The sequence below is a fragment of the Lutra lutra genome, chromosome 18 (genome assembly GCF_902655055.1).
Source record: "Lutra lutra chromosome 18, mLutLut1.2, whole genome shotgun sequence".
In the NCBI taxonomy this organism is placed as follows: Eukaryota; Metazoa; Chordata; class Mammalia; order Carnivora; family Mustelidae; genus Lutra; species Lutra lutra.
In genome coordinates, this window is record NC_062295.1 from 22,918,566 (window position 1) to 22,942,218 (window position 23,653).

The window sequence follows — 23,653 nt, forward strand, 5'->3', positions numbered from 1 at the left end:
GCCTGCTTAGTTAATGGAGCAACCAGGGAAGGAAAAAGTAGACTTTTATTCATCAGCAGGAGAGGAGGGTGGGTTTGGGCACTCAGGGCAGAGTCCTGGGCCCTTGTGCGGCTCCTCAGGCCCCTCTCTCACAGCTCCTATGGGATGGAGACAGAAGCGGGAGGCCTCACCCCTGCTTCCCTAGGCTTTTTAGGTCCTTCAGCCTCGCCCAAGGCCGGCTGAGGTGGGAGGGGCCGGAGATGGGAGGGGCCAGCGGAAATAGGAGGGGCTGGCCGAGGTTGGGGGGTGGCCGGCGGAGGGAGGGAGGGGCTGGGGGAGGTAGGAGGCTGAGGTGGGAGGGGCCAGCGGACGGGTAGTGCGGGGACCTTACATATGTGTGCAGAACTGGTAAAGCAGGAAGAAGAAGGCCACTACCAGAGCGCCCACCAAGATGTGATGGAAGAACTCGGAGTTGGATCCTGTTAGACGAGGAGGAGGAGATGGGGACCTGGTCTCCTCTCCAATGGAAGGGCCAAGGGCAGCTCTTCTCCAGGCCCTGGGAAGGAAGGCAGCCCCTTCTCAAGTGGGTTCATACCTGAGTTAACAAAGATGACCGGTTTCTCTCCAATAAACTGGGCCACAGCCAGGAGCCTGGCTTGGTCTGAGTCTGGGTAATCAAAGAAGTCGGGTCTGTCTATGAAGTACAGAGACTCTGCTCCCCGAGCCACGGTGTTGGTGCTCTCCTGGCTGGGTGCTAGGGAACAAAGTCTATATCAAGAATCAAGCAGATCCCTGCCCTCCATCCCAAGAAGCTGTAGCTGACCCAGGACCCTGCCAGGCCACACAGCCTTAGCGTGGCTGGGGAGGGGCTTGATTCTGTTCCAGGAACTTCTCAGGGATCAACTGAGCTCTCCATGTGAAGGATGAGGAGGGTGGGAGAGACATGTGAAGGGAGAGGAAGGCCCTTCCTCAGCCTCCCAGCTCCTAAGGCAGATCAACCCTTCACCCCAAGACTCCCTCCTTCCCACTGCTCCCAGGATAGCTTCCCACCTGTTTCTATGGCCCCCAGCCCAACCAGCCACACCCATGCCCACGCCCACTGCCACAGCCTCATGACACTTCCACTCCTGTGACAGGGTTGGGGGCTCTGTGATGTCACAGCCTGGGGTCATTCTGAGCATGAGCTCTGGGGTGAGGGGAAAGAGAAAGCACTGGGAGCTGGGACCCTCCCCCCAAGTCCCCACGACAGAAGACACTTTAGGACCCCCTTCGCCCAGGGCCTTCATCGTTGGGGTGATGCCAATGATAAAACAGTAACGGGGCAGTCCCAACATTTAGAAATAGGAGGGACCTGGGACAAGCTTGCTGGAAGCTGGGACTAAGGAGAGGTGCCTTTATGTAGCAGGCACCGTCTTTCCTAGGGTGAGGGGCAGGGATAAACACTTCCAGTTACCCCCCACCCCCATCCACTCTCTACATGGACTCTGTTACCCATCACAGCTAGCCTGTCCTCAATATACAGAAAAGGGAACCAAGGCACAGAGGAGCAAAGTAATGTGGGCGACGCAGACTTCCCAGGGCTGTGCATTTTCCTCTTTGAGGCAACCCCCTGCCTGTGTCCCCAGATTCAAGGGCATAGGGGGTGTCCCTTAGTGCTCCGCTGAGGATGACCCTGGGGTTGGGAGCCAGGAGAAATAACAGGCTTGTCCCACTAGGTGGCAGCAGTGCTCACCGTTGCCCTTTTCCCTCCCACCCTCGAGGGCACCGCTCCAGCTCCCCCAAGCCCTCCTCCCGCCTCTTCCCGCAGGTGCTGCAGGAGAAGGTGCTGCTGCGGGAACGGCTGGCTCGGGGGTTGTCGGAGGAAAGGCCCGCCCATCTCGAGGCAGATCTTTTGGTCACCCACAGCACCCTGGCAGGCTCCCCTCTTTGGGTGGGGTTCCCCAAGGACCATCCCATTTCCCATTTCCAATCCCTGCTGTTCTCTATTTGTCACTTCCCAACAGCCGCTGTCAATCCTGCGGGCCCTTTCAGCCTCAAAGAGTTAGCTCTCCTCTGATTGGCAGGTGGGCCTGTCCGTCACCGATGTGTCCCGCCCCACCCAAGCCCAAGGACACTTCAGGGTCTTCCTTGGTTTGACTACACAGATGCCTGTTGGACAGTCTCTGCCAGTCCAGTTCTGTGACTTCCCCCAAACCAGGCACGTGTCTGTGGCGTGTTGGGGGGATGGTGTCTTCGGTCCTGTGATGAAGGCGGATCCCCACTCCTCTCCTCTTTTTTTGCCCTCGGGCTACCCTCTGTGTTCTCACAATAGCCCGCAGTCAGGTGGGTCCTTGCTCTGCTCAGCTTCTATTTCCTGAACAATAAAGCTCAGGGAGGAGAAAGTGGGGGGAAAGGAGACACAGACTAACATCTAACATCTACGGGATGTCCTGTGGGCCTCTTTCCCCTACACTGCTCTTCTAAGAAAGAGGAAGTGACTTACCCAAAGTCATGGCCCCCGTTTAGCCAGGAGAAGGGCTCCAGAGACTTAAGTCATGGGAGTAGATCCTGCAGTCTTCTCACCCACCCCAAAAGAGTGCAGCTGCCCTCCACCAGAAAAGGCCTTTTTGACACTGACAGTGAAGTAAATGTATTGAGTTCCTGCTCTGTGCTGGGCTCCATTTGTGGCCTAGATAGAAATCACCAGGGCTTGGTCTCTGCCCTCAGGGATCACAGGGGAAAGAACTCTTGGGTGCACATCATTCGGGTATAGACAGATGACCCCTCAGGGGCTGTCTACACTTGCTGTCTCCGCTTCTGTTCTTCAACCCCTTCCGACCTGGCTCTGTCCTCACCACTCCACTGAAGCCACTTTTGCCAAGTCTAACAATGACCTCTTAACTTGCCAAAACTGATGGTTACTTTTTTTCATTCCATCCGTCTCGTCTCGCAGCAGAACCATGCCCTTGGCTCTCGGTGTGAGAGCCATGCTCGCCCATTTTCAGGGTTCTTCCTTCTCCAGCCAGCTCAGCCTTGGACCTTCTCTTTTCTGTCTATATTCTCTCCCCCTAGGTGATCTCATTCAGTCTCATGGCTTTAAATACCTTCTATATGCTGGTGACTCACAAATGTATATTTCCAGCCTAGTCCTCCCCTCTGAGCTCCAGACTCCTCTATCCAACTTCCTGCTTCGTGTCTCTCTATGTCCAAAACCATCTCCAACTCAAGAGATCGCACATGGGCCTCTCGGTTCCCCTATCCCAAAGTGGGCTCCTGCTTCCCATTGCCGCAAATGGGTCTCCCCGTTCCTTGAGCCAGGAGTCACCTTAAATGCCCCCCCCACTCTCTCTCTGCTGACAGAGCAATCATCAAGCCCTGGTGGCTCAGTTCCAACATAAACCTCAAATCCATCCACCTCTCTCGTCCTCCATTGCTGCCCACTCTTTCCAGTCAACCCCATGCCTCCCCTGGTATTTTCAACAGCCTGTGGACTGGTGGACTTCTCTCCGTTCACTCCTCCTTTGGGGAGAACAAACCAGAACACTCGGATCCCCTACTTAAAACCCTCCGACGGCTTCCTGTGGTGCATGTGTGTCATGAACTTCTTGCCCTGACCTGCAAGACTCTTGCCCAGCCCCCTCCACCCCCCACTTCAGCTCTTGCACGACTCCCCTCACTCAGCATGCTCCAGGCTTTGCACACACCTGTGCCTAGGACCCGCTTGCCACCACCCGTGAACGGGCCAGCTTCTATCTTCTGAGTCTCAGCTGAGCCCACACTTTGCACAGGAAGGGAACACCCATGGCCTTCGGATCATGCCCCGTCCATCTTACTGCTTTGGAGTTGTCTGTGTCTTTGTCTTGTTTCCCCCTACAAGCCTGTGAAGATCACTGCTCTTGGTCATAGACTTGCACCAAAGTATACAGTAGGAGTCCAATAAATGCTTATTGGCTGAATGGATGGATGAAAAACTTTCCACCTGTGGACAAGCCGGGGCTAAGCACTGTCTGCTCTTTGCCCGGTAACTGGCTTGAAGTCCCCCTTCATGCTCACCTTGCCACAACCAAGGCTTTCTGGAAGCGTGCTGCTGGACCTGAGCTAAGCCAAGAGCAGACAGCAGCCCACGAGGCAGGATTTCTTAGCCAGGTTTCTCCCCCGACTCCCGCAGGCCCAAGTCCGCCTCTTGGCAAACCCACCAGCTCTAGTCCTGGACTTGAGGGGGGGTCTCCCTTGGTCCTGCCTCCCCTCTCATCTGGATAGCCCCAAAGGAAACCTGATGATTGCCTTTAAATATATATATATATATATATATATATATTTTTTTTTTTTTTAAGATTTTATTTTATTTATTTGACAGAGATCACAAGTAGACAGAGAGGTAGGCAGAGAGAGAGGAAGGGAAGCAGGCTCCCTGCTTCACAGAGAGCCCGATGTGGGGCTCGATCCCAGGACCCCGGGATCATGACCTGAGCCGAAGGCAGAGGCTTTAACCCGCTGAGCCACCCAGGCGCTCCTAAATAGATATTACTTTAAAGTATTCTTTTGAATGGGGAACAGAGGCAAACGGTACAAAATTCAAAGTGTACAAAAGCATAGAATATAAGTCTTTCCTATTCCTGCCCTACGCTACCCCCCAGCAATCTCCTTGGAGCGTGGTTACCACTTTTTTGGGCAGCGTTCCAGGGATAAGTTAAGCCCACAAAAAAAACCAAACACGTATGAACTCTTTTCTCCCCCTTCCATTCATACTGTTCCGCGCCTTACTTTTTTATTTTTTATTTTTTTTTAAAGATTTTATTTATTTATTTGACAGAGAGAAATCACAAGCAGAGAGGCAGGCAGAGAGAGAGGAGGAAGCAGGCTCCCTGCTGAGCAGAAAGCCCGATGCGGGGCTCGAACCCAGGACCTGGGATCATGACCTGAGCCGAAGGCAGCGGCTTAACCCACTGAGCCACCCAGGGGCCCCCGCGCCTTACTTTTTTAGATTAAGCTGAGATCAGGAAGATGACTCTATATATGAGTGTGCCTACAAGTATGAGGGCCTCTCTCTCAACATATGAAACTGGGTCAGAACTGATTGAACCGATCCCCCCACTTGTGGACATTTAAGTTGTTTCCCGTCTTTTGTCATTGCAAACGTGCTGCCTTTAAGAATCCTGAACTTCGATTATTTTGCTCATGGGCCAGCATATCTGCAGGATAAAATCCTACAAGTAGAATTTCTGGGTCAAAGAGTCTGTGTGTTTGCCATCTTGGTATCTACCGTCAGAAGGGCCTCCGCAGAGGTGGTGCCCATTTCCCCACAGCATTGTGTGCATTGTGTGTTAACAGATGCTTTGAGTTTTGTCATCTGGTCGGTGATGAGTGCTATCTCAGGGTGGTTTGACTTTGCATTTCTCTCGCTTTAAAAAAAAAATCATTTATTTAAAAAAAAATACACATATCTCTCTCTTAACCACTTGCAAGCATGCAGTTCCGTGGTGTTAAGTACATTCACATTATTGTGGAACCACACTTCTCTTACTTTTAAGTCATAAAACTTCAGGATGCCAATTTAGGGCTAGGCCCAGCTTGGGGGAGCCTCCAAGGCCCTCCCTCGTGGTGGGGGACACAGAAGTGTAAACAGGCGGGAGCACTGAGCCTAAGGGAGCACATTGGAAACTAGGGGATGGTGTGGGGATGCTCCAGGAAGGCTTCTAGAAACAGGTGACCCAGGATGACCCCCTGAAGGAAGGGAAGCTCTTCCAGGCCTGGGAGGTCCAGGGAGCCAAGGTCCAGAGGCCTCGGGGGATCCAGGTGTGTTCTAGGAACTACAACGAAACTTCCTGCCAGACAGCCCGGGATCGGATCGGAGAAGGCCACTGTGAGGACTCTGTCTTGGGGGGACAGAGAGTTTGGGACAAAGAAGAGCAAGGATCCCAGGCTGGAGTTTAACAGGCGCATGGCGGGGTTCAGGTGGGAAAGGGCAGACGGGTGAGGGACCTAACTGCAGGGCTCCGGGGCATTCAGAAAGAAGTCCGACGCCCCTCCCCACCTGATGAACACAATTGGAGATGGCAGGGGGTGGGGTGAGGGAGGGTGGATTCCCAAGGGTCTGCCATTCCTGAGGAGGGGACCTGGGCCCTTGGGGTCTGGGTTGGGCCACAGGAGAGACGACTGAACGGCTACAGAGAAGAGGCGTGTCCTCTTCTCGGACCCGTCCCCTCCCTCTGACTGTGAGGTTCCCCAGCAGGGCTCGGAGACCCCCATATCCCAGACCGGCGTGCCCGGGAGGATCCGATCCCCGCCGCCTGCCCACCCCGGGATCACTGCGGATCTCTAAGCCCCGCCCCTAAGGACAGGGGGAGGGGAAGGCCCGACAACCTACTCCCTCCCCCGCGCCCTCTCCGTGGGGGAGGGGCGTGAGGATGCGCTGGGGGCGGGGGGGAGGAGGAGGGGGGGAGGAGGGGGGGAGGAGCGGCGTCGCCATGGCAACCAGGCGGGTGGTCCGGCCCGGCACACCCGGGAGGGAAGCGAGAGGACAGCGGAGGAGGGAGGCGCCGCGGGCTCGGCGCGGGGGCAGGGGCGGGGGGCCCGGGGTCTCCGGGGAGTTGGGGAACACCGGGCAATTCTGGCTGCTGATTCCCGGTGGCGCAGGGAGCCCGGGTGTCTGCGAGTGTGTGCATGCGAAGTTCTCCGGGTTGGGTTAGTGCATGTGTGCGAGCGTGCGCACGTGGGCGCAGGCGTGTGCGCGGGAGTGCCTGTGGGTGGGTGGGTGGGTGGGTGTGTGTGCCCTCGCGTGCCGCCCGGACTGTGCCCGGCGGGCGCTGGCGGGAGAGTCCCGTCCCCCTCCCCAGCCTCCCGCCGCCCCTCCCCGCCCCCCGCCGCCTGCGCCGGCTGCTTCCTCGCCTCCACCTCGCTCACCCCCTCCTCCCGCACTTTCTCCTGCTCTCCCTCCCTCCCTCTTCGGCTCTCCGTGCCGGACTCCGCGCTCTTCTCGCTGGCCGCCGCGGGAGTCGCCGGCCGCCACCGCCCAGCCTGCACCTGCCGTCCCCCCAGTGCCTGGGCACCTGTTGGAGGCAGACACAGACACAGACACAGGTGCAGAGGGCTGGGCCGCCGGGGGTGTGAGGGGGAGGGAGGGCGTGTGCGGTAGCCTGTGAGCCCACGGGGTGTTTAGGTCCCTGGAGGCTGCAATTTCTGGCGCCTCTTGGAGAGCCAGTCTCAAGAGGAGGCATCCGAGGCAGGGGTTCGCCCGAGGGGGTGGGGGGCTACAGGGTGGGGGGGAACCCGGCAGGCAGGCAGGTAGGCAGACAGATCCTGGGGCTGAATGAAGGGCCAGTGGGCCGTGGAAGCCTGGAGGAGTGGGTGACACGCGGACCAGACAGGCTCCTGGTGCAGAGGGATGGACAGAGCCTAAGACGGGCAGAGGAGGGGTAGAGGAGGGGGCCTGCAGGGCTGCTTCAGAGATTGGCAGGGCCTAGGGGCAGATGGTGTCCCAGGATGAGGGGCAGGGGCTGCGAAGATGGCATCGGGACTGTCCAAAGGTATGTGGACATGGCCAACGGTAGGGACCAGGACCCATCTGGGGAGTGGGCTGGGGACCCAGTCCTGGTGCAGCACAGCTAGGGGTCTGGGGCCCCCAGGCCTCCTGCGGGCCCACCCACTGGCCCAGACTGCCCTCTCCCTCCTTTCCCAACACACCTGGGAAGAGAAGCCAGGGAGGGACCCACCACCTGGGGAGGTCACCATCTGGCCCTCAGCCAGCTGCCAGCAGGTAGGGAGGAGGAGTCCCCCTGGGGCTCACGCTCTCTGGATCCTCCCTCCCGCAGCCCAGGGTGCTTGCTGCATGAGGGCCCGCAGAGGTGACCGCATGACCATCAACATCCAGGAGCACATGGCCATCAACGTGTGCCCCGGGCCCATCCGGCCCATCAGGCAGATCTCAGACTACTTCCCCCGCCTGGGACCAGGACCTGAAGGCGGGGGCAGGGATTTCAGGGAGGCCCCTGCCCGCCTTGCGCCTCTGGCTCTGGCCCCGCCTGCAGCCCTTCTTGGGGCCACCACGCCCGAGGACGGAGCCGAGGTGGACAGCTACGACTCGGATGATACCAGTGAGTCTGGGGGCTGGCAGGACCCCGGGGTGTTGGGGGGCGCTGGCGCCCCGCTGGGCGTGTTGGGGGAGGCAGGCTCTGCCTCCGCAGCTGCAGGCAGTGTGGAGATGACAGTTTCAGAAAGGCTCAATATTCAATATTTCTGCTGAGACACTCAACCACCCACACAGCCCCTTGCGGCCCAGCCAGGGACCCAGACGCTCGTGTGCGCGCGCACACACACTCACAGGCCGACAGACACCTTCCCCAGCCGCGCAGCAGCTGGCCTGCCCACTAGTCTCACGCACACACACCTGTCTTTACACACTGACTCACGCTAGTCTTCCCGCTTCTGCAGCCGCGCTGGGCATGCTGGAGTTTGACCTTCTCTATGACCAGGCCTCCTGCACCCTCCACTGTAGCATCCTTAGAGCCAAGGTAGGTATCCCGGCTTCCCCAGCCCGTTTCCAGGTCCCCAGGTTGGGCCCCCTCCTCCTCCTCCTGGCCCCTGTCCCCCAGCACCCTTCTTCTTGACTCTCCGCACCCCAAGGATCCACTCTGCAGAGGGAGGGAGGGAAGGAGGCAGACAGGGCTGGGAGCTTGCAGCCCTCTTCCCTCCCGTCCCCTCCCCTGCAGGGCCTCAAGCCCATGGATTTCAATGGTCTGGCCGACCCCTATGTCAAGCTGCACCTGCTGCCTGGGGCCTGCAAGGTAACGGCCTCTTCTGTCCCTCAGCCTGACCGGGCTGGTGGATCTGTCCCCAACCTGCCCCTGCCTTCAGCCTCTGTGGGCTTGGGGGACGTGTCCTGAGAACCTTCATCTCCACACCTCAGGCCAATAAGCTCAAAACAAAGACTCAGAGGAACACGCTGAATCCCGTGTGGAACGAGGATCTGACATACAGTGGGATCACAGACCAGGACATCACCCACAAGGTGCTCAGGTGAGGGCTCCGTTGTCCCTGCTACCCAGGATCCCAGCTCGGCGCCTCCTCCGGGGGCTGTCATTGCCACCTCCTTTGGTTGATCTGCCTCCCATTAAGGCCCTCTCACATGCCCTGGAGCAGTCACTGGCCCCCCCCCCCATTCCCCTTCTACGGCAGCAGACAAAATGTTTCCCTGGCACTCCTGCCCCTCCCAAGAATCTCCTCCTACTGCTGCTCCAAGAGAAGACTGGCCACTCACTGCAGACTGGTCTGTTGTGTCTCTTCCCTGGAGAGTGCTCCCCGCTGCGCCTCCTCCTGGAAGCTTTCCCTGGTTGCCGAGAGCCCTCCTCATAGCCCCTGACAGGTCAGACCTATGTAGCAGAGGTCTGCCCATTCTGTTTCCTGTGCCGCCCCAACAGCCAGTGCCAGGGAGTCAAGTTTTCAGGGACCGGAAACTTGCTCCATCATTCCAGGAGGTGGAGCTGTGGGGCCTGTGGTCCCTGACTGGATGGAGGGGCACCACAGCGCAGGCTTGTGAGGCCTTTAGCTGTGTTCTTGGCAAAGGGGAAGTGGGATGCGGGGAGGGAAGGGTTGGCATTGGGGGCCTCCGGGGGCGTGGTCATGCTGGGTTTTGGAGATCAGCCTGCTGGCTGTGAGGCCAACTGGGGGTTCAGGGGGAGTGGGGGGAGACAGAGGCACATCCCAGGAAGGCTGGCCCATCTTTCAGGAGGCCTGAGCAGCTGAGTGCTCACCGGGGCCCAGCCCTGGGCTATGCACTCTGATATTCATTTCCCTTGATTCTGATAGGTATAGGGGCTGGGTACTCATAGCTCTGTTTTATAGATGGGAATTGAGGCACAGGAGGTTACGTGACTTAGCCAAGGTCACACGGCAGCTAGTAGGTGGCAGAGGTGGGAAATGAATAGCTCTCTGTAACAGAGTTCCTCAAGACTGTCAGGACAGAAGGGAGCAAGGAAAGCTGCAGAAGGGGACGAATAGAACTAAAGGCAATCATGTCTTAAAGATTTTATGAAAGAACAAGAGCAAGCGAGAACGAGAGCAAGTGCAGTCATGCACACTAGCAGGGGGAGAGGGAGAAGCAGGGAGCCTGGTGCTTGGCTCGATCCCAGGACCCCGGGATCAGGACCTGAGCCAAAGGCAGAGGCTTAACTGACTGAGCCACCCAGGCGCCCCTGAAAGCAATCATTTCTTGATCGCTGGGCTCACGGGCCTCTCCCAGGTTGGCTCCCTGCTGCACACAGACAAGGACAGGAGTGCCAGAGTATGGGATCCTCTTCCGACCGCCCAGGGCTCCTCCAGGAGCTTCTAGCCCTTGCACACTGTCACCCACACCCCCAGTGCCTGCTCTGGGCACCATGTTCAGTTGGATCCCGTCCCCAGGCTCCGAACGGAAGCAGTGGAGGGTGGTGGCCCTCGGGATTTGTGAGGGCTTTCTGAAGGAGCTGCTCGGGTTCTGATGGACCAGGGCTGGCCTGGGAAGCCGGAGAGGGCGGGGCGGAGGAATGGGGCAAATGACAGCACCCTATCACGCTCCAGGCCAGGCGCTCACCACACAGCCCAGGAAACGGGTGAGGTGTGGAGAATTTGGGGCAGAGCTAGGACTGGCTTCAGGTGCTCAGAGTTGGGTTGGAGGGCCTTTCTGCCTGACCGAGCAGACCCTGAGCCTGCAGTTCCCTGCCAGGATCTCCGTCTGTGACGAGGACAAGCTGAGCCACAACGAATTCATAGGGGAGATCCGAGTGCCCCTCCGTCGCCTCAAGCCTTCGCAGAAGAAACATTTTAACATCTGCCTTGAGCGCCAGGTCCCGGTCTGTGTAGGGGCTGGTCTGGGGGGGGTGGAGGGCGGTGGCCCTGGGGAGGCCAGGTTTCCAGAACCTTCTCTCGGTCCCCTCAGCTGGCTTCCCCATCCTCCATGTCGGCGGCTCTGAGGGGTATCTCCTGCTACCTGAAGGAGGTGAGGTGCCTCCCCGGGGGGGCAGGCGTGGGTGGGTGGGGGCGGGGCTGCAGGCTGAGCCCCGAGTCTGTCCCGCAGCTGGAGCAGGCCGAGCAGGGGCCCGGGCTGCTGGAAGAGCGCGGCCGCATCCTGCTGAGTCTCAGCTATAGCTCTCGGCGCCGGGGGCTGCTGGTGGGCATCGTGCGCTGCGCCCACCTGGCCGCCATGGACGTCAACGGCTACTCGGACCCCTATGTCAAGACGTGAGCCCGCCCCACCCTGGAGCCTCACCCCTGCGCCGGCCTCCCTGGGGACCGACCAGCCCCTGACCAACCTGCTCCCCCGCCCCGTCTTCCTCCGTAGGTACCTGAGGCCTGACGTGGATAAGAAATCCAAGCACAAAACGTGTGTGAAGAAGAAGACTCTCAATCCAGAATTTAATGAGGTGAATGGGGCAGGGCCCAGAAATTGGGGGTGGGGGGTGGGGTGCAGGGGCCTGGGGCCTCACCAAGTATGTGGCCTGCTCTGCCCCAGGACTTCTTCTACGAGATGGAGCTCTCCGCTCTGGCCACCAAGACCCTGGAAGTCACAGTCTGGGACTATGACATCGGAAAGTCCAACGACTTCATCGGTGAGGGAGGAGTGTGCCGGGTGGGGGCTGATGGGTAGGGCGCGGGGGAGAGGGGGGTGGCTGGCAGAGAGCACAGACCTGATGGTGCCTGCCTCTTGTCGCCTCCCAGGCGGCGTGTCCCTGGGGCCCGGGGCCCGGGGCGAGGCCCGGAAGCACTGGAGTGACTGTTTGCAGCAGCCCGATGCAGCCCTGGAGCGCTGGCACACCCTGACCAGCGAGCTGCCCCCTGCCGCTGGGGCCCTGCCCTCCGCCTCCGCCTGAGCGCATGGCCCCCGCCGGGCACGGTCCCCCTGGGGCCGGAACCCCACGTTCGCACGAGTGTGTTGCACGTTTACACGGGGTGGACGCCCCGCCCCCCACTACCTGTCTTATTTTTGTGAGAGTCTGCGTGACCGTGGGTCTGTCTTTCTTGTGAGGGACCGCGGCGGCCCGTGTTCACACACGCAAACTTCCTCCTGCCTAACTCGCTGCCACGCAAATACGCAGACACCCTTCCCGTGTGCGCCCGAAGGGGGCTGCTGTGCCTCCCTCCTGCCTCTCCAGGCTGCCCCGACCCCCCCCCGGGAGGAGGTCGGATTCGGGGGGGTTCGGAGGGGGAGACAGTCTCCAAAAAAGAGAAGGACAAAAAAACCCACAAAAAACAAAAACACAAAAAAAGAGCCACTCCTTTAATACAGAACCCTCGGTAAAAACCAACCAACCTAGCCCTGTACAGCTGCCCTTTTAAATAGGGAGACCACCGCGGGCTCTCTGCCTGTCCCAGAGTGGGCAGATGCTCGTGGCCACTCCTTTAAAGAACTGTCCCCTGGCTGGGGCCGGGATGGGAGGGCAGGGCCTCTGCCCTGCCCCACAGGGACCCACCTCTCTGTGGGGGGAGGGGAACGATATTCGTGCATGTTTACGCCTCTTCTGATCGTGTCAGCGGCCACGGCATGGCAACTGGGCGCCAATAAACGTCTCTGCGGAAGCGGGGGGCTCGTGTGTGCTGACTTCGGGCACAGGATGGGGGCCCGGCCAGAGAGGGGGTCACTCCGGGATGTCGATCACCAGGTCGTCGTCCCCGTCCAGGGCGTCGTCCCCGCTGCCCGCGTCGCTGAACATCTGCCGAGGGACGGCGCTCAGGATCGTGGGGGGGGGCATCTTGGGGGGGGGTAAGGGGGCCAGGGCCGCCCCCACCCCAGCCCCAGAACCCCGGCCAGGGAAGGTCAGCGGCCCTCCCACGGGGCAGTCGGGGGGTCCCACCGCCATCTGCAGCAGGGGGAAGAAACAGAGGGAGGGCTGGTCAGGGAGGCACTGGACCTCTGGGAGGCTGGCGGGGCCTTTTCCCGCGGCCCTGGGGGACAGGGAAGGGGGCGAAGGCTCATGCCGGGCCAGCCAATGCTGGGATCGGGGTTGGGGCCCTGCCTCACCTCAGCCCCTTGAGTCTCAACCCAGCGAGTGCCTGTAGGTGAGGGGTGGTGATGGAGGCGGTGATGAGCGGGGTGGTGGTGGTGGTGGTGGTGGTGGTGTCTCACAGGACACCAGGAGGGGAAGGCCGGGCCGCCCTCTCCAGGGAGGCATCTTGGCTGCCCGGTGAGCACACTGGGAGTCGGTCAGAGTTGGCCGGCAGTGCCGGCCGGCCCGCCTCCGACCCCACTTGGCAGCACTGGCCTCCTCTCCCTTCTACTTTAGTTAGGACTCACTGGTGAGGTGGAGGGTGTCCTGGGTCTTTGCCCCGCCCGCCGGGTGAGGCCTCTACCTCTTATATCTTGGATGGGGCCCCTCCTTGGGATCCCCGCAGCCACTGGCCTAGGCCAGGCCCTCTTCTCGGCTCACCTGGGCTATGGTACCAGTCTCCTAACTGGACTCCCTGCCTTCAGCCTCTCCCAGAGCCAGCTCCTCCTCCACACTGCAGCCCGAGCGCGCTCTCTAAAACACAGACCTGAGCGCGTCACTCCTCCACTCGAGGGATAGGCGGGAAGGCGCACCTGAGAACAGGCCAGTCCCTCCACCTGGAGTGTCCTTTTCTAGTCACCGGAAGTCTTGCTTAGAAGTGGCCTCTGTCCGGCCCAGCCCTCCAGCACCCCCCTCCCACCCCAAGAGAGCTCTGTGGACCCCAACTGGGAACCTGCTACGTGCCAGGTGGCTGCTGCTAAAGGTCAGAGACCACCCTGGGATGGAGGGGAGGGCACAGCCAGAGGAGGAATCAGAGACTTGCAAATTAAGACCCTGAGCCACAGGCCTGCTGGGTCCCCATCAGGCAGGTCCCGTCTGGCCCCAGGTGGCGGTGCCAGGAAGCGCTTGCTTGTGTCTTTGCCACTGGGCCTACTTTCACACCTTCCGTCCTCACAGCCTCAGGTCTGCCTCTCCAGGAGCCCCCAGCCCTGCTGCTGTCCTTGGGGTGGTGGCAGGCCTGTGCCTCCAGGAACGAGAGTCAGCCAAGACCAGTGACAGACAGGAGGCCCAGCTCCATGAGGACAGCCCTTTTCTCTGGCTACAACCCACTCTGCCTGGCCTTCGTCAACAGCTTCTGCGTGACCAGGAGCAGCTCCCGTTGAGCCCCAGGCACTGAGCTGTGTGTTTTGTCTCCCTGAACTCAGTTAATTCTACCCCCACCCCACCCAATAGAGAGGAAAGCTGAGGCTCAGAAGGGGGAAATGACTTGCCCAAGGTCACACAGGGAGTGTGTGGAGGACTCAAGCCCACTCTGACTGAGGCCCAGGCCCTTAACAGACCCGCTCCCATCTTCATGGCTGTCCCTTGTCTCCCCAGACCAAGCCACGCAGGAAATTCAGTGACCCCCACCCCTTTACAAGGACCTTCTGGCACTGGATTCCCAGGCCTCTGTAATCCCTCCCTCACCCTCTGTTTCTTTCCGCCATCCTTCTCCCTCCTCAGTCCTGCCCGAACAATACTTCTGCCATGTCCCGGTCTTCCTTCCAATCCTGTTGAGCCTGAAATTTCCAAATCTCACCTCCCCTGGGCTCAAATGTTACCTCTTCTTTGAGGCCTTCCCTGATTTACTCCTTCCTCCACCACAGCAAGTGATCTGGGCCCCTCTCTCAACCAACCAAACTTTTCCCTCCTCGATGGTCACAACTCCGCTCCCCGTCCTCTCGATGCAGGACCCACACCTCAGGAAACCTCACACCGCCACACCACACTCATGCCACACCTCCACCCAGCACCCACTCCAGGCTTCACAGCCCCTGGCCTGCCACACCATCCCAGCTCTATAGTCCAGAAGCAAACCCCTACCGAGGAGAGTGCAGGGCCAAGGTCACACAAAGGGTAAGAGGCAGGGCTGGGATTTGAACTCCAGAACCCGCACTCCTCACCACCACAAACGTGACCTCCCAATTTGCCTCCAACTTCTGTCTACCCAACTTGAAAGCTGCCCTGTCAAGTCCCAGTTCCACTTTGACTCGGAGCTGTAAGGGTGCTGTGCTGCCTGTGCCCTCATCTCTCCCGGGGTTCAGCACGTAGGCCTCTTCCCTGCTCCATCCGCGTTTCCCCCCAGTCACACATGGCTCCACGCTGAGCACTTCAAAACATGCACCCCACGAGCCCCAAGCTCCTGGTGTCTCACTGGCCTTTCCAGACTGCATGTCCCAATTTGTCTTCCCTCCCAAAGCTGCTCGCCCCGCATCTCAGAGAGCGGCCATCTCACTCCTTCCGTTGCTCAGGCCCCCAAACCCTGGAGCTGCCCCGGGCTTCGTGCCTTCCCGCAGCCCGCGCTGGCCTTCCAGTGGCTCCATCTTTGAAATCGATGCTCCCCACCTGCTTCCCTGTGGGGCCCTCCTCAGAGGTCTCCCCACTTCCATTCTGACCAGGTGCCTCCCTGGTCCTATTCTCTGCACCGCAGTCAGTCCCGTAAGGCAGAGCGGACTCCTCTGTGCTCGACCTTCTGCGATGGTTCCGTTTCCCCCCCGTTTGTTTCCTTCACAGAACAAGCAAAGTTTCTGCAACACGGAGAGGGCACTCCACGACCCTGCCCCTTGGTTATCTCTCTGACCTGCTCACCACCGCGCCCCCCAACCCCTCCCTTGCCTCCTGCCACACCGGCCTCCTTCCTGGTGGCCCTCCTCGAGGCCTCTGCACTGCATACTCTCCCTGAAACACCTGTTCAGGGAGCCAGTGGTCATTTCTCGTTTCTTTGAAGCCTCTCACCCAGGAACGTCCCAGACTGCGCACCCCAAAACACCAGCACCTATCTACTCTGGAGATCCCCCGCCCCCACTCTACCTGGCCTCATTTCTTGGCCCTGACACCCACTTATCTTGTCTGTTTCCACCTCTCTTGCTAGCATGGGGGCTCCGTGACGGCGGGGCTGCCGCCTCTGCAGCACCTAGAATAGTGCCTGGCACGCAGCACGTGTTCCCGAAATACTGGTTCGTTCCACGCTGTTTGGTTACTGAGTGACAGATGCAGGAGACGAGACCTGGAGGGTCACAGAGACCTGCTCAAGGTCAGATGGCTTTTAACTGGTGCAGCCTGGACTCCAGCTGCCATGGCTTTGCCCGTGCTCTGGGGCTGCCCCGCATCACAGACCACATGGGTCTTCACTCTGAGTGCCCCAAGGCTGGTCCTGGCCTCATTCGTCTCCATGTCGAGCCTGGGGACCAGGACGTTTCTGACCCACCCGTCGGTGCCTAGCCCTGGCTTGGGCCCCTGGCAGCCCCAAATCGATCCTTGGAAGTTCCTCGACAGGCCCCAGCCCGTCTTGAGCCTCCCTCGGATGGCGGTCCTCCTGCCATTCCGGCCCCTCCCTGACATCCCCCGATCAGGGTACCTTGAGTTTCCGGGGCAGGCGGGGCCGTTTCTCCCGCTTGGGCCTCAGGGGGCTGGGCTCGGGCAGCTGCAGGGCCAGGTAGTCAGAAGGGAATGGGGGGTAGGGGGGGGAAGCCAGCTGCAGGCGGGAGTGGGGGGATGGAGATGGGAAATGGAGTGGATGGGGTGGGGGAGGGAGGGAAGAAACGCAAACAGGAGGAGGAATGGAAAAACAAGAGGTGGTGATGAGTGTGGCTCCTGAGAACAGAAGGGGAAGGGACAGCAGCAGGACTGTGTCCTGAGCTCTGCTCTCCTCAGTCGCGCCTGTCCCCCATTCCTACACCAGAGAGAAGTGGGCAGCCCCGACGCATACCCCTCCAATGGACGCTTGCTGGCCACACCCAGACAGACGTCCCTGGAGTCGGGCCAGCCTCCTGCTGAGGCCTGTCTGCCCAACGATGCCCACCTCACTCCCAGGCGGCTCAGTTACCGCCTCCCACCCTTGACCACAACTCACCGAGCTCAGGTACGGGGAGGGGGCCGTGGAGGCCTGAAGGGGAAACCCCGCTGAAGGAGGCAGGGAGAGGCTGGAGGGAGAGGGGGCACCCCCCAGCGGAGGGCTTCTCTTCCTGGAGAAAGGACAGGGGACGGGGGCGGGGGGGTCAGAGGCAGCTATGAGGCCCAGGTGCCCCGGCCCACCCCCACCCCCCGAAGGAGGAGGATGGCTTCTTCTCACCTCTTAGGGGCTGGCGTGTCCGACAGCTTGGGTGTTCCCTCTGTCTCGCTGTTATCTGAAGATGCAGTGGCATCTGAGTCTGTGAGGGGGGAGGTCTGGTCAGAGAGAGGGTTGGGGGCTCTGGCCTACCCCTGAGAGTTGCTATCTCAACTCTGTGGAAGGACCCAGGGCACCAATGTGCTCTTCGGGGGAGGCCCACAGCTTCCTGATATGTCCTCGACAACGGACTTCCTGGCTGGACTCCCTCACAACACATCTGTCAAGCACTTAACTGCGCGCTAGGCTCTGGAAAGTTCACTGCTGCTGTGTTCCTAACCATCTGAGGAGGAAGGTGAGGGCATCACATCCTCTTTCCAGATGAGTTCACTGAGGCTCAGAGAGTAAGGTGTAGAGCTGGGACTTGAAACCCCATCTCTGGCTCATTGACCATCTTCTGCCACTCTCCCTTATGAGCCTCTCAAACCGTCTTCAGGTCCTGCCTCTGCTCCACTCCCCAGGTCCAGGGTCCGGCTAAGCGACCCCTCACATCTCTCCTATGTTTATCCACTGCTCCTCATCCCAACGACCACCAACTCAGGCCACCATCTCACAATCGCTGGCTCAGCAATCTCATCTCTCCTGCCACCCACTGTCCACACAAAGTCCAGAACCATCTATTTGGAAAGCTGATCCCAGCCTTCCTGGTGACGTCCCCTGCAAGCCTGCAAGCCTTCGGAGGGCTTCTTAATCTGGTCTCAACCTACCTTTCTGGTCTCTGACCGCACTGTACTCTTTCTTCACATCATTACCTCTAAAAAGAAATTTATCTCCCCGTTTTTCACCTCTATCTAGAAAACCCATCGTTCATTTCATAAATAACTGATACCCAGGATATAGGCTGTCCCCAGTTTCTCTGCTCAGATCCTCAAAATTAAACACCGCCTCTCTGAGAAGTCTTCCAGAATCCCTTCAGGCTCAGTTACTTGCTGGCTCTTCCCAAAACTCTCCGCTCTCACTTGTCGGGGCTCTCCTCACACTGTGCTAAGATGTGTCATGTGTGGGTGTCTCCCAGACCAGACGGTGGGCTTTTCCAGACTACGAATTGTGGTTTACGTCTCTGGCTCTCACTCAAAATTTATCCCACTCTAACCGTGAACATGTGGTTTTTCTCATGGCTCCTGTCCTGACGTCCCCCTCAAACAGGAAGTTACCTGGAAAACCTCAGGGAAGGAACAGGCAGGCAGTGAGAAGCAAGACTAAAAGCCAAACAGTTTGCCCTGACCTACATGAACTGGCTTCCTGCCCATTTCTCTGACCTCACCCATCACCTACCATCCCATTGTACATAAACTCATGGCTACTGGATATTCCAATAAAACGTTATTTACAAAAACAAGCAGCCTGCCTGGCTGTTGTCCGCTGACCCCGCTCCAGACCAGTGTTTAAAGGCTCGGTGGGGAGAGGTGATTGTATGTGTCACGGGTTATGAGGACCCCAGGCTGGAATCAGACCACAAATGCCCACCTTAGCACTTTTTCAAACTGTGGGTCTCAACCCTTCAGTGGGTCACAAAGTCAACGTGTTAGTTTGCAACCACCACTAAGCTTAAAAAAAAAAAAAAAAAAAAAAAAGTAAAGGAAAAAACCAGTCTAAAAACCATCAGAACAAATGACATACGATGACCTTAACGTTTCAATCTCTTGTCTCATAAGAAAGTATGCCAATGGGACCTTGGTCTGACACAATAAGAAGTGCTCAAAGCAAAGTCTGGAAACGCCGCCTTCCAAGCTTCAGCCCTTCTGCTCTGCAGACAACCTGGTCCCTTCTCACCTCGGGGCGTCTACACTGGCCATTCCCTCTCCCTGGAAATCTCTCACCTGTATCTTCACAAGATGGGTTTCTGCTTCTTACTTAGGTCCCGGCTCAAACTTTCTTTCCTGAGAAAGGCTTTTCTGGAGCGCTCTACTGACACTGTCACCTGCTTTTGCCTCGCCTGCAAACTAAGAACGGCTTTTACATTTTTAAAAGTGGGGTGAGGGCCGTGGACTCAAAGGAAAAATACTACTTAGGACATGTGAAAATCACATGAAATTCAAATTCCAGTGTCCACAAATAAAGTTTTATTGAAACACATCCGTGCTCATTTATTTACATATCACCTATGGCTATTTTTGCGCTACCACAGCAGAACTGGGTAGTTGCGAGAGTTCTGCAAAGCCTGAAATATTTTTTATCTGGCCCTTTACAGAAAAAGTCTATCAACCCCTGCTCTACTCCGATCACTACCACACAACCCTGATTTTATTCCTTTCAAATCTAAGATCCTAGTTTCTTTGCTCTCCTGTTACCCCCAGCCAGAATGCAAGTTCCACTGTACCCCCTGTGCAAAACAATAAATACTCCAGGGAAGGAATGGTAGAGGTGAAGGGCAAAGGAGGTTTTATCAGCCTCTGAAGCCTATAAGGAGGGGCCCATGAAGCTTGCTGAAGTGTCAGGAGCCGCGTCCTCCACCAAGTTTTCATGACCTTGCTCACCAGAAGAATCTTCATCCACGTTCTCGTACTGCAGAAGGCGGTCTAGGAGGAAACTAAGGGAAGAGGAGGGGAGAGCAAGAATGTTTATTCCCAGCTCAGCAATGTTCTCCTGGACCCTGCCCCTTCTAGCTGGCCCGCGAGATCCTCTCACCAGCCCCAAGCCCGGCGCCATGCACTTGTGTCCCAATTCCAAGGATGGGGTCGGAATGTAGATCCACAGGAGTCACATCACCCGCAGACATTCCCCCCCTTCCCCCCACCGTGTCCCACCTCTTATCCCGGGACACCTTCAGCAACTTCCTCTGCGCCTTCCTCAGCTCCTCCTGGAAGCACTCGTGTTCCTGTATCACAGGCAAGGTGGACGCTGAGCCAACGGCCATCCGTAAAGGGGCCCGGAACCCGGCGACAGCTGACTCCTTTCTCCCTTTACACGTGGGTAAACTGAGGTCCTACCAGCTCCAGACCCCAACCCCCACAACCTCTCATCCCAGCACTCACGTAGATGAGGAACTTGAGCTTCCGCTTCAGGTTCCGGTATTTCTTCTTGTAGTCCACTTCGCCGTCCGCCGGCCCGTTCATGACCTGCCCCGGGAGCAGCGCCCAGCAGCAATCGGGCGTCCCGCTACCCAGAGCCTGCACAGCCCGGCCTCTCACGCCTTCGCTTCCGGATACTCCGCAAGGCTGTGTCCGCCGGGACTACAACTCCCAGCGTACCCCGCGCCCAAAGGCTCTGAACCACAGGGGCTGCCCTCTAAGGAACTCCAGGAAAAGAAAGTAGCTTCCAGGGGCTACGCGGAATATGGCGCCGGAGCGACGCGATGATATCATAAAGATGGCGGACGCCGGAGGTACCTTTACCGAGTCTGGATGTACTTAGCAATTGCAAGCCACAGCTTTCCCCCAGGGATTCCTAGTCTTCAGGCGAGGATATCCTTTTCCATCTGTCTTTCGAAATCACGGCTGCCTACCTAGTGCCAGTGACCACGAACGGAGGCAGTGTCGCGGATTGATTACGTTACACCCGAAGGTCGCCGGCGCCGAGTCGGTTTCTAACGAGAACTTTAAAAAACGACTGACCCTAAGAAAAGGGAGGAGCCGCGAACCCCTCCAACTACTTGAGGCAAGCAAGTTTCGTCTGGTAAAGTTCGGTCCAAGCGACTCGCAACCGACCCCCAACGGTCCCTCCCCTCACGGCGCCACGACCCAGCGAGTGCGCAAGCTCCTGTCAAACGCGGTGACGGAGGCTGAAGAGAAAAAAAGGCGGGAGCCACCAATCCCAGGTGGAGGAAAATGGCGCGGGAGAACGAGATGCAGGAGTTCATCCGTAGCTTCTTCCGAGGCCGCCCGGACCTCAGGTACGCTAGAGGCTGGAGCTGGGGTTAGAAAGGGCAGGGGCGGGACGGGGACTCCGTCGTGACACATGTCTCCGCAGCACGCTCACGCACTCCATCGTGCGGCGAAGGTTCTTGGCTCACGCGGGCCGCGACCACCTGGAGCCCGACGAGAAGCAGGCGCTGAAGCGGCTGGTGGAGAAGGAGCTGCTGAAAGTGCAGGTGTGGGCGCGAGCCTGGGCCACGGGAAGGCGGGGTTTGTTGCTGAGGAGGAGGGGCCTGGGAGGGGGTAGGGAACGCAAACTTGGTACATGTTTTGCCCTCGCGCGCACACAGGTGGATGAAGTGAGTGCCAGGGAAGAGAGGCCAGATCTTGCCAGGAAGGCAAAGAGGCCGCCCACCCCCAGCAGTGGCCCCGGGAGGAAAAGGTTCCGTTTCAATTCGGAGTCAGGTTAGTGTCTTCTGCGTAGTGGGTTCATTGAAAAAGTATTTCCTGTGCGTGTATTATATCCCAAGGCATTAGATGAGGGGACAAGGCCAGTGAGTCAGGAACCAGGAATGGGGTGGACTGATTGATAGCGGTGTTTCCTGTTGCTCTTCCCTCCATCTGTCAGAGGCAACCAACCCTAAGTGGAGGGAGAGGGACAGGAGGAACCCATCCCAATATTCTTTTCTCTCCATGTTCCAGAGCCCAGCTCTGCAGCCTCCAGTCCAGGCTGTTTTGGCCCCTCAGCAAAGAATGGGATGGCGGCAGAAGAAGTCAGTCCAGCTGAGGAGGAGAGTCCAAAGCGAGCCTCAAAGAAAGCCACTGAGGAGAGCAGTGATGAGGAAGAACAGCAAAGGGAACTGGCTGCAAAGACTGGATTAGAGAAGGTGGCGGCCAAGGAAAGCAGTGAGGAGGAGGAAGAGGGCTCTGCCAGAACAAGTAAGGTCTCAAAAGAAGAGAGCAGTGAGGAAGATGAGGAAGAGGAGGAGGAATCTAAAGGCAGGATTAGGAAGGAAACTGTGACCAGGAATAAGCAGGCACCAGGCAAAACCTCAGCCGATGGGAAGCAGGCCAGGGAGGAGAGTGAGGACAGTGAGGAGGAACCTATCCAGACGACAAGAAAGAAGGCAGAGGGAAAGAAACTTGCTAAAAGCCACCAGGAAAGTGAAAAGGACAGTGAGGAGGAGGACACCCTAGCCAAAAAGAAAGACAACAGAGAGGAAGAGGAGGAAAATTGGAAAGCTGGAGCCCGGGGCAATGGAGGGAAAAAGTCATCTTGGGAGGAGAGAAGCTCTAAGCAGAAAAGCAGAACAGCAAGGCTGCTAGGAGACTCAGAGGACAGAGAGGGACAAAAGGAAAAAGCAGCAGCAGGCAGCGGGGATGACAGCGGGGGAGATGACGAGCCCCTGGTGCAGAGGAAGAGAAAGGACAGAACCTCACAGAAGCGTGGGAAAAGGCAGAGTGGAAGCACCGAGGATGGGAGAGACGGCTGGAAAAAGCTGCAGCCAACTACTGAAGGCGCTGGAAAGACAGCCAAAGCGGGCAGTATCAGTGGTGAGGCGAGCGACTCGGGGAGGGAGGTGAGTGACAGTGAGGCAGAGGGTAGCCCTAAGCGGGAGAGGGAGAACCCCTCTTTCAAGAAGAGCTCCAGGAAAGGCAGGACACGAAGCTCCTCCTCCTCTTCCACAGATGGCAGTCCGGAACCCAAAGGCAGGAAGGTGAGGGTGACGATGGGGTGGGAGGCCACCTTTAGGGAAGAGGGAGACCCTGACTCAAGTCCAGAAGGTTTGGCCTGCAGCTGCCATCTTTCTTCGGCAGGCTGGCTCTGGTCGCCGCGGTGAGGACCACCCGGCTGTGATGAGGCTGAAGCGTTACATTCGGGCCTGCGGTGCCCATCGCAACTACAAGAAGCTGCTGGGCCCCTGCCGCTCACACAAGGAGCGCCTCAGTGTCCTCCGGGCAGAGCTGGAAGCCCTGGGCATGAAGGGTGAGGCCGGGTATGCCCTGGGGGCTGCAGGAGAGGGCCTGGGCGGCTGGGGAAGAGAGGGTCACCAGCCTCTTCTGCCCCAGGTAACCCTTCCTTAGAGAAGTGCCGGGCCCTGAAGGAGCAGCGGGAGGAGGCAGCCGAGGTGGCCTCCTTGGATGTTACGAACATCATTAGTGGTTCAGGTGAGGGGTTTCCTCCTACTGTCCAAGAGATGAGGCTTGATTTCCTCAGACAACTCATCTCCTGCTTTTCCTGCCCTGCAATCCAGGCCGACCACGTAGACGCACAGCTTGGAACCCTTCAAGAGAAGCAGACACCCCAGGGGAGCTATACCGCCGGACTTTGGGCTCAGAGGATGAGCAGCCCCGGGCCCCACCCCCAGACTGGTCACATATGCGAGGCATCATCAGCAGTGATGGAGAGAGTAACTGAGCCCCTCAGCTTCCCCGGGGCGGGGGGGGGGGCGGTGCACGCGGCTCTCCACTGGTAGAAAGCAGACACAGCACAACCCCTGTGCCATTGTGTGCCTGCAGAGCAGAATCTGCTTTCTTCAAAGAAGACTTTGCACTCCCAGGGACACAAGTTTTGGGGTCCTATTTCTCATGTCCTCAGTTTAAGGTGTTTACAGGGGTTTATTTTTTGACTCAATAAAGGAGTTGTTTGAATCACCTCATCAAAAGTGGTCCCCACTTGGGGTGCCTGGCTGGCTCAGATAGAGGAGCACATGACTCTTGATCTTGGGGTCTCTGAGTCTGGGGTGTAGAGATTATTTAAAATTTCAAAACCAGTCCAAACCAAAACGGTCCCACCC

The 23,653-nt window shown here is 58.3% G+C and overlaps 4 protein-coding genes across 8 annotated transcripts; 2 read left to right on the plus strand and 2 right to left on the minus strand.

Moving 5' to 3' along the window:
* Window positions 1-12: 12 nt before the first annotated feature.
* C18H16orf92 (chromosome 18 C16orf92 homolog) lies at window positions 13-2,486 on the minus strand. Of its 2 annotated transcripts, none has more exons than XM_047713789.1 (4): window positions 1,030-1,110; window positions 575-733; window positions 371-458; window positions 13-137 (listed from the first exon to the last, which is right to left on the minus strand). In XM_047713789.1, the coding sequence occupies exons 1-4, from the start codon at window positions 1,091-1,093 to the stop codon at window positions 116-118; spliced, it is 333 nt and encodes a 110-aa protein (XP_047569745.1). In that variant the 5' UTR covers window positions 1,094-1,110; the 3' UTR covers window positions 13-115. The 2 variants fall into 2 exon arrangements, with proteins under 2 accessions (XP_047569745.1, XP_047569746.1); XM_047713790.1 differs by lacking the exon at window positions 1,030-1,110 and adding an exon at window positions 2,462-2,486 and having other exon boundaries at window positions 15-137.
* Window positions 2,487-5,039: 2,553 nt separating this feature from the next.
* Window positions 5,040-12,507, plus strand: DOC2A (double C2 domain alpha). Of its 2 annotated transcripts, none has more exons than XM_047712922.1 (11): window positions 5,040-7,038; window positions 7,770-8,051; window positions 8,389-8,468; window positions 8,667-8,741; window positions 8,864-8,973; window positions 10,658-10,784; window positions 10,871-10,930; window positions 11,009-11,172; window positions 11,273-11,354; window positions 11,444-11,540; window positions 11,650-12,507. In XM_047712922.1, the coding sequence occupies exons 1-11, from the start codon at window positions 6,651-6,653 to the stop codon at window positions 11,799-11,801; spliced, it is 1,617 nt and encodes a 538-aa protein (XP_047568878.1). In that variant the 5' UTR covers window positions 5,040-6,650; the 3' UTR covers window positions 11,802-12,507. The 2 variants fall into 2 exon arrangements, with proteins under 2 accessions (XP_047568878.1, XP_047568879.1); XM_047712923.1 differs by lacking the exon at window positions 5,040-7,038 and adding an exon at window positions 7,081-7,484.
* INO80E (INO80 complex subunit E) lies at window positions 12,188-20,172 on the minus strand. 3 transcript variants are annotated; one of them, XM_047712938.1, is made up of 8 exons: window positions 20,037-20,172; window positions 19,809-19,879; window positions 19,539-19,591; window positions 17,026-17,104; window positions 16,807-16,918; window positions 16,312-16,428; window positions 13,356-13,448; window positions 12,655-12,788 (listed from the first exon to the last, which is right to left on the minus strand). In XM_047712938.1, exons 1-7 carry the CDS (start codon window positions 20,115-20,117, stop codon window positions 13,377-13,379), a joined length of 585 nt encoding a protein of 194 aa, XP_047568894.1. In that variant the 5' UTR covers window positions 20,118-20,172; the 3' UTR covers window positions 12,655-12,788; window positions 13,356-13,376. The 3 variants fall into 3 exon arrangements, with proteins under 3 accessions (XP_047568892.1, XP_047568893.1, XP_047568894.1); XM_047712936.1 differs by lacking the exon at window positions 13,356-13,448 and having other exon boundaries at window positions 12,188-12,788; XM_047712937.1 differs by lacking the exons at window positions 13,356-13,448; window positions 16,312-16,428 and having other exon boundaries at window positions 12,188-12,788.
* Window positions 20,173-20,752: 580 nt separating this feature from the next.
* HIRIP3 (HIRA interacting protein 3) lies at window positions 20,753-23,521 on the plus strand. The gene is made up of 7 exons (XM_047712921.1): window positions 20,753-20,893; window positions 20,971-21,091; window positions 21,206-21,320; window positions 21,558-22,573; window positions 22,674-22,842; window positions 22,926-23,024; window positions 23,111-23,521. Exons 1-7 carry the CDS (start codon window positions 20,829-20,831, stop codon window positions 23,272-23,274), a joined length of 1,749 nt encoding a protein of 582 aa, XP_047568877.1. The 5' UTR covers window positions 20,753-20,828; the 3' UTR covers window positions 23,275-23,521.
* Window positions 23,522-23,653: the final 132 nt, after the last annotated feature.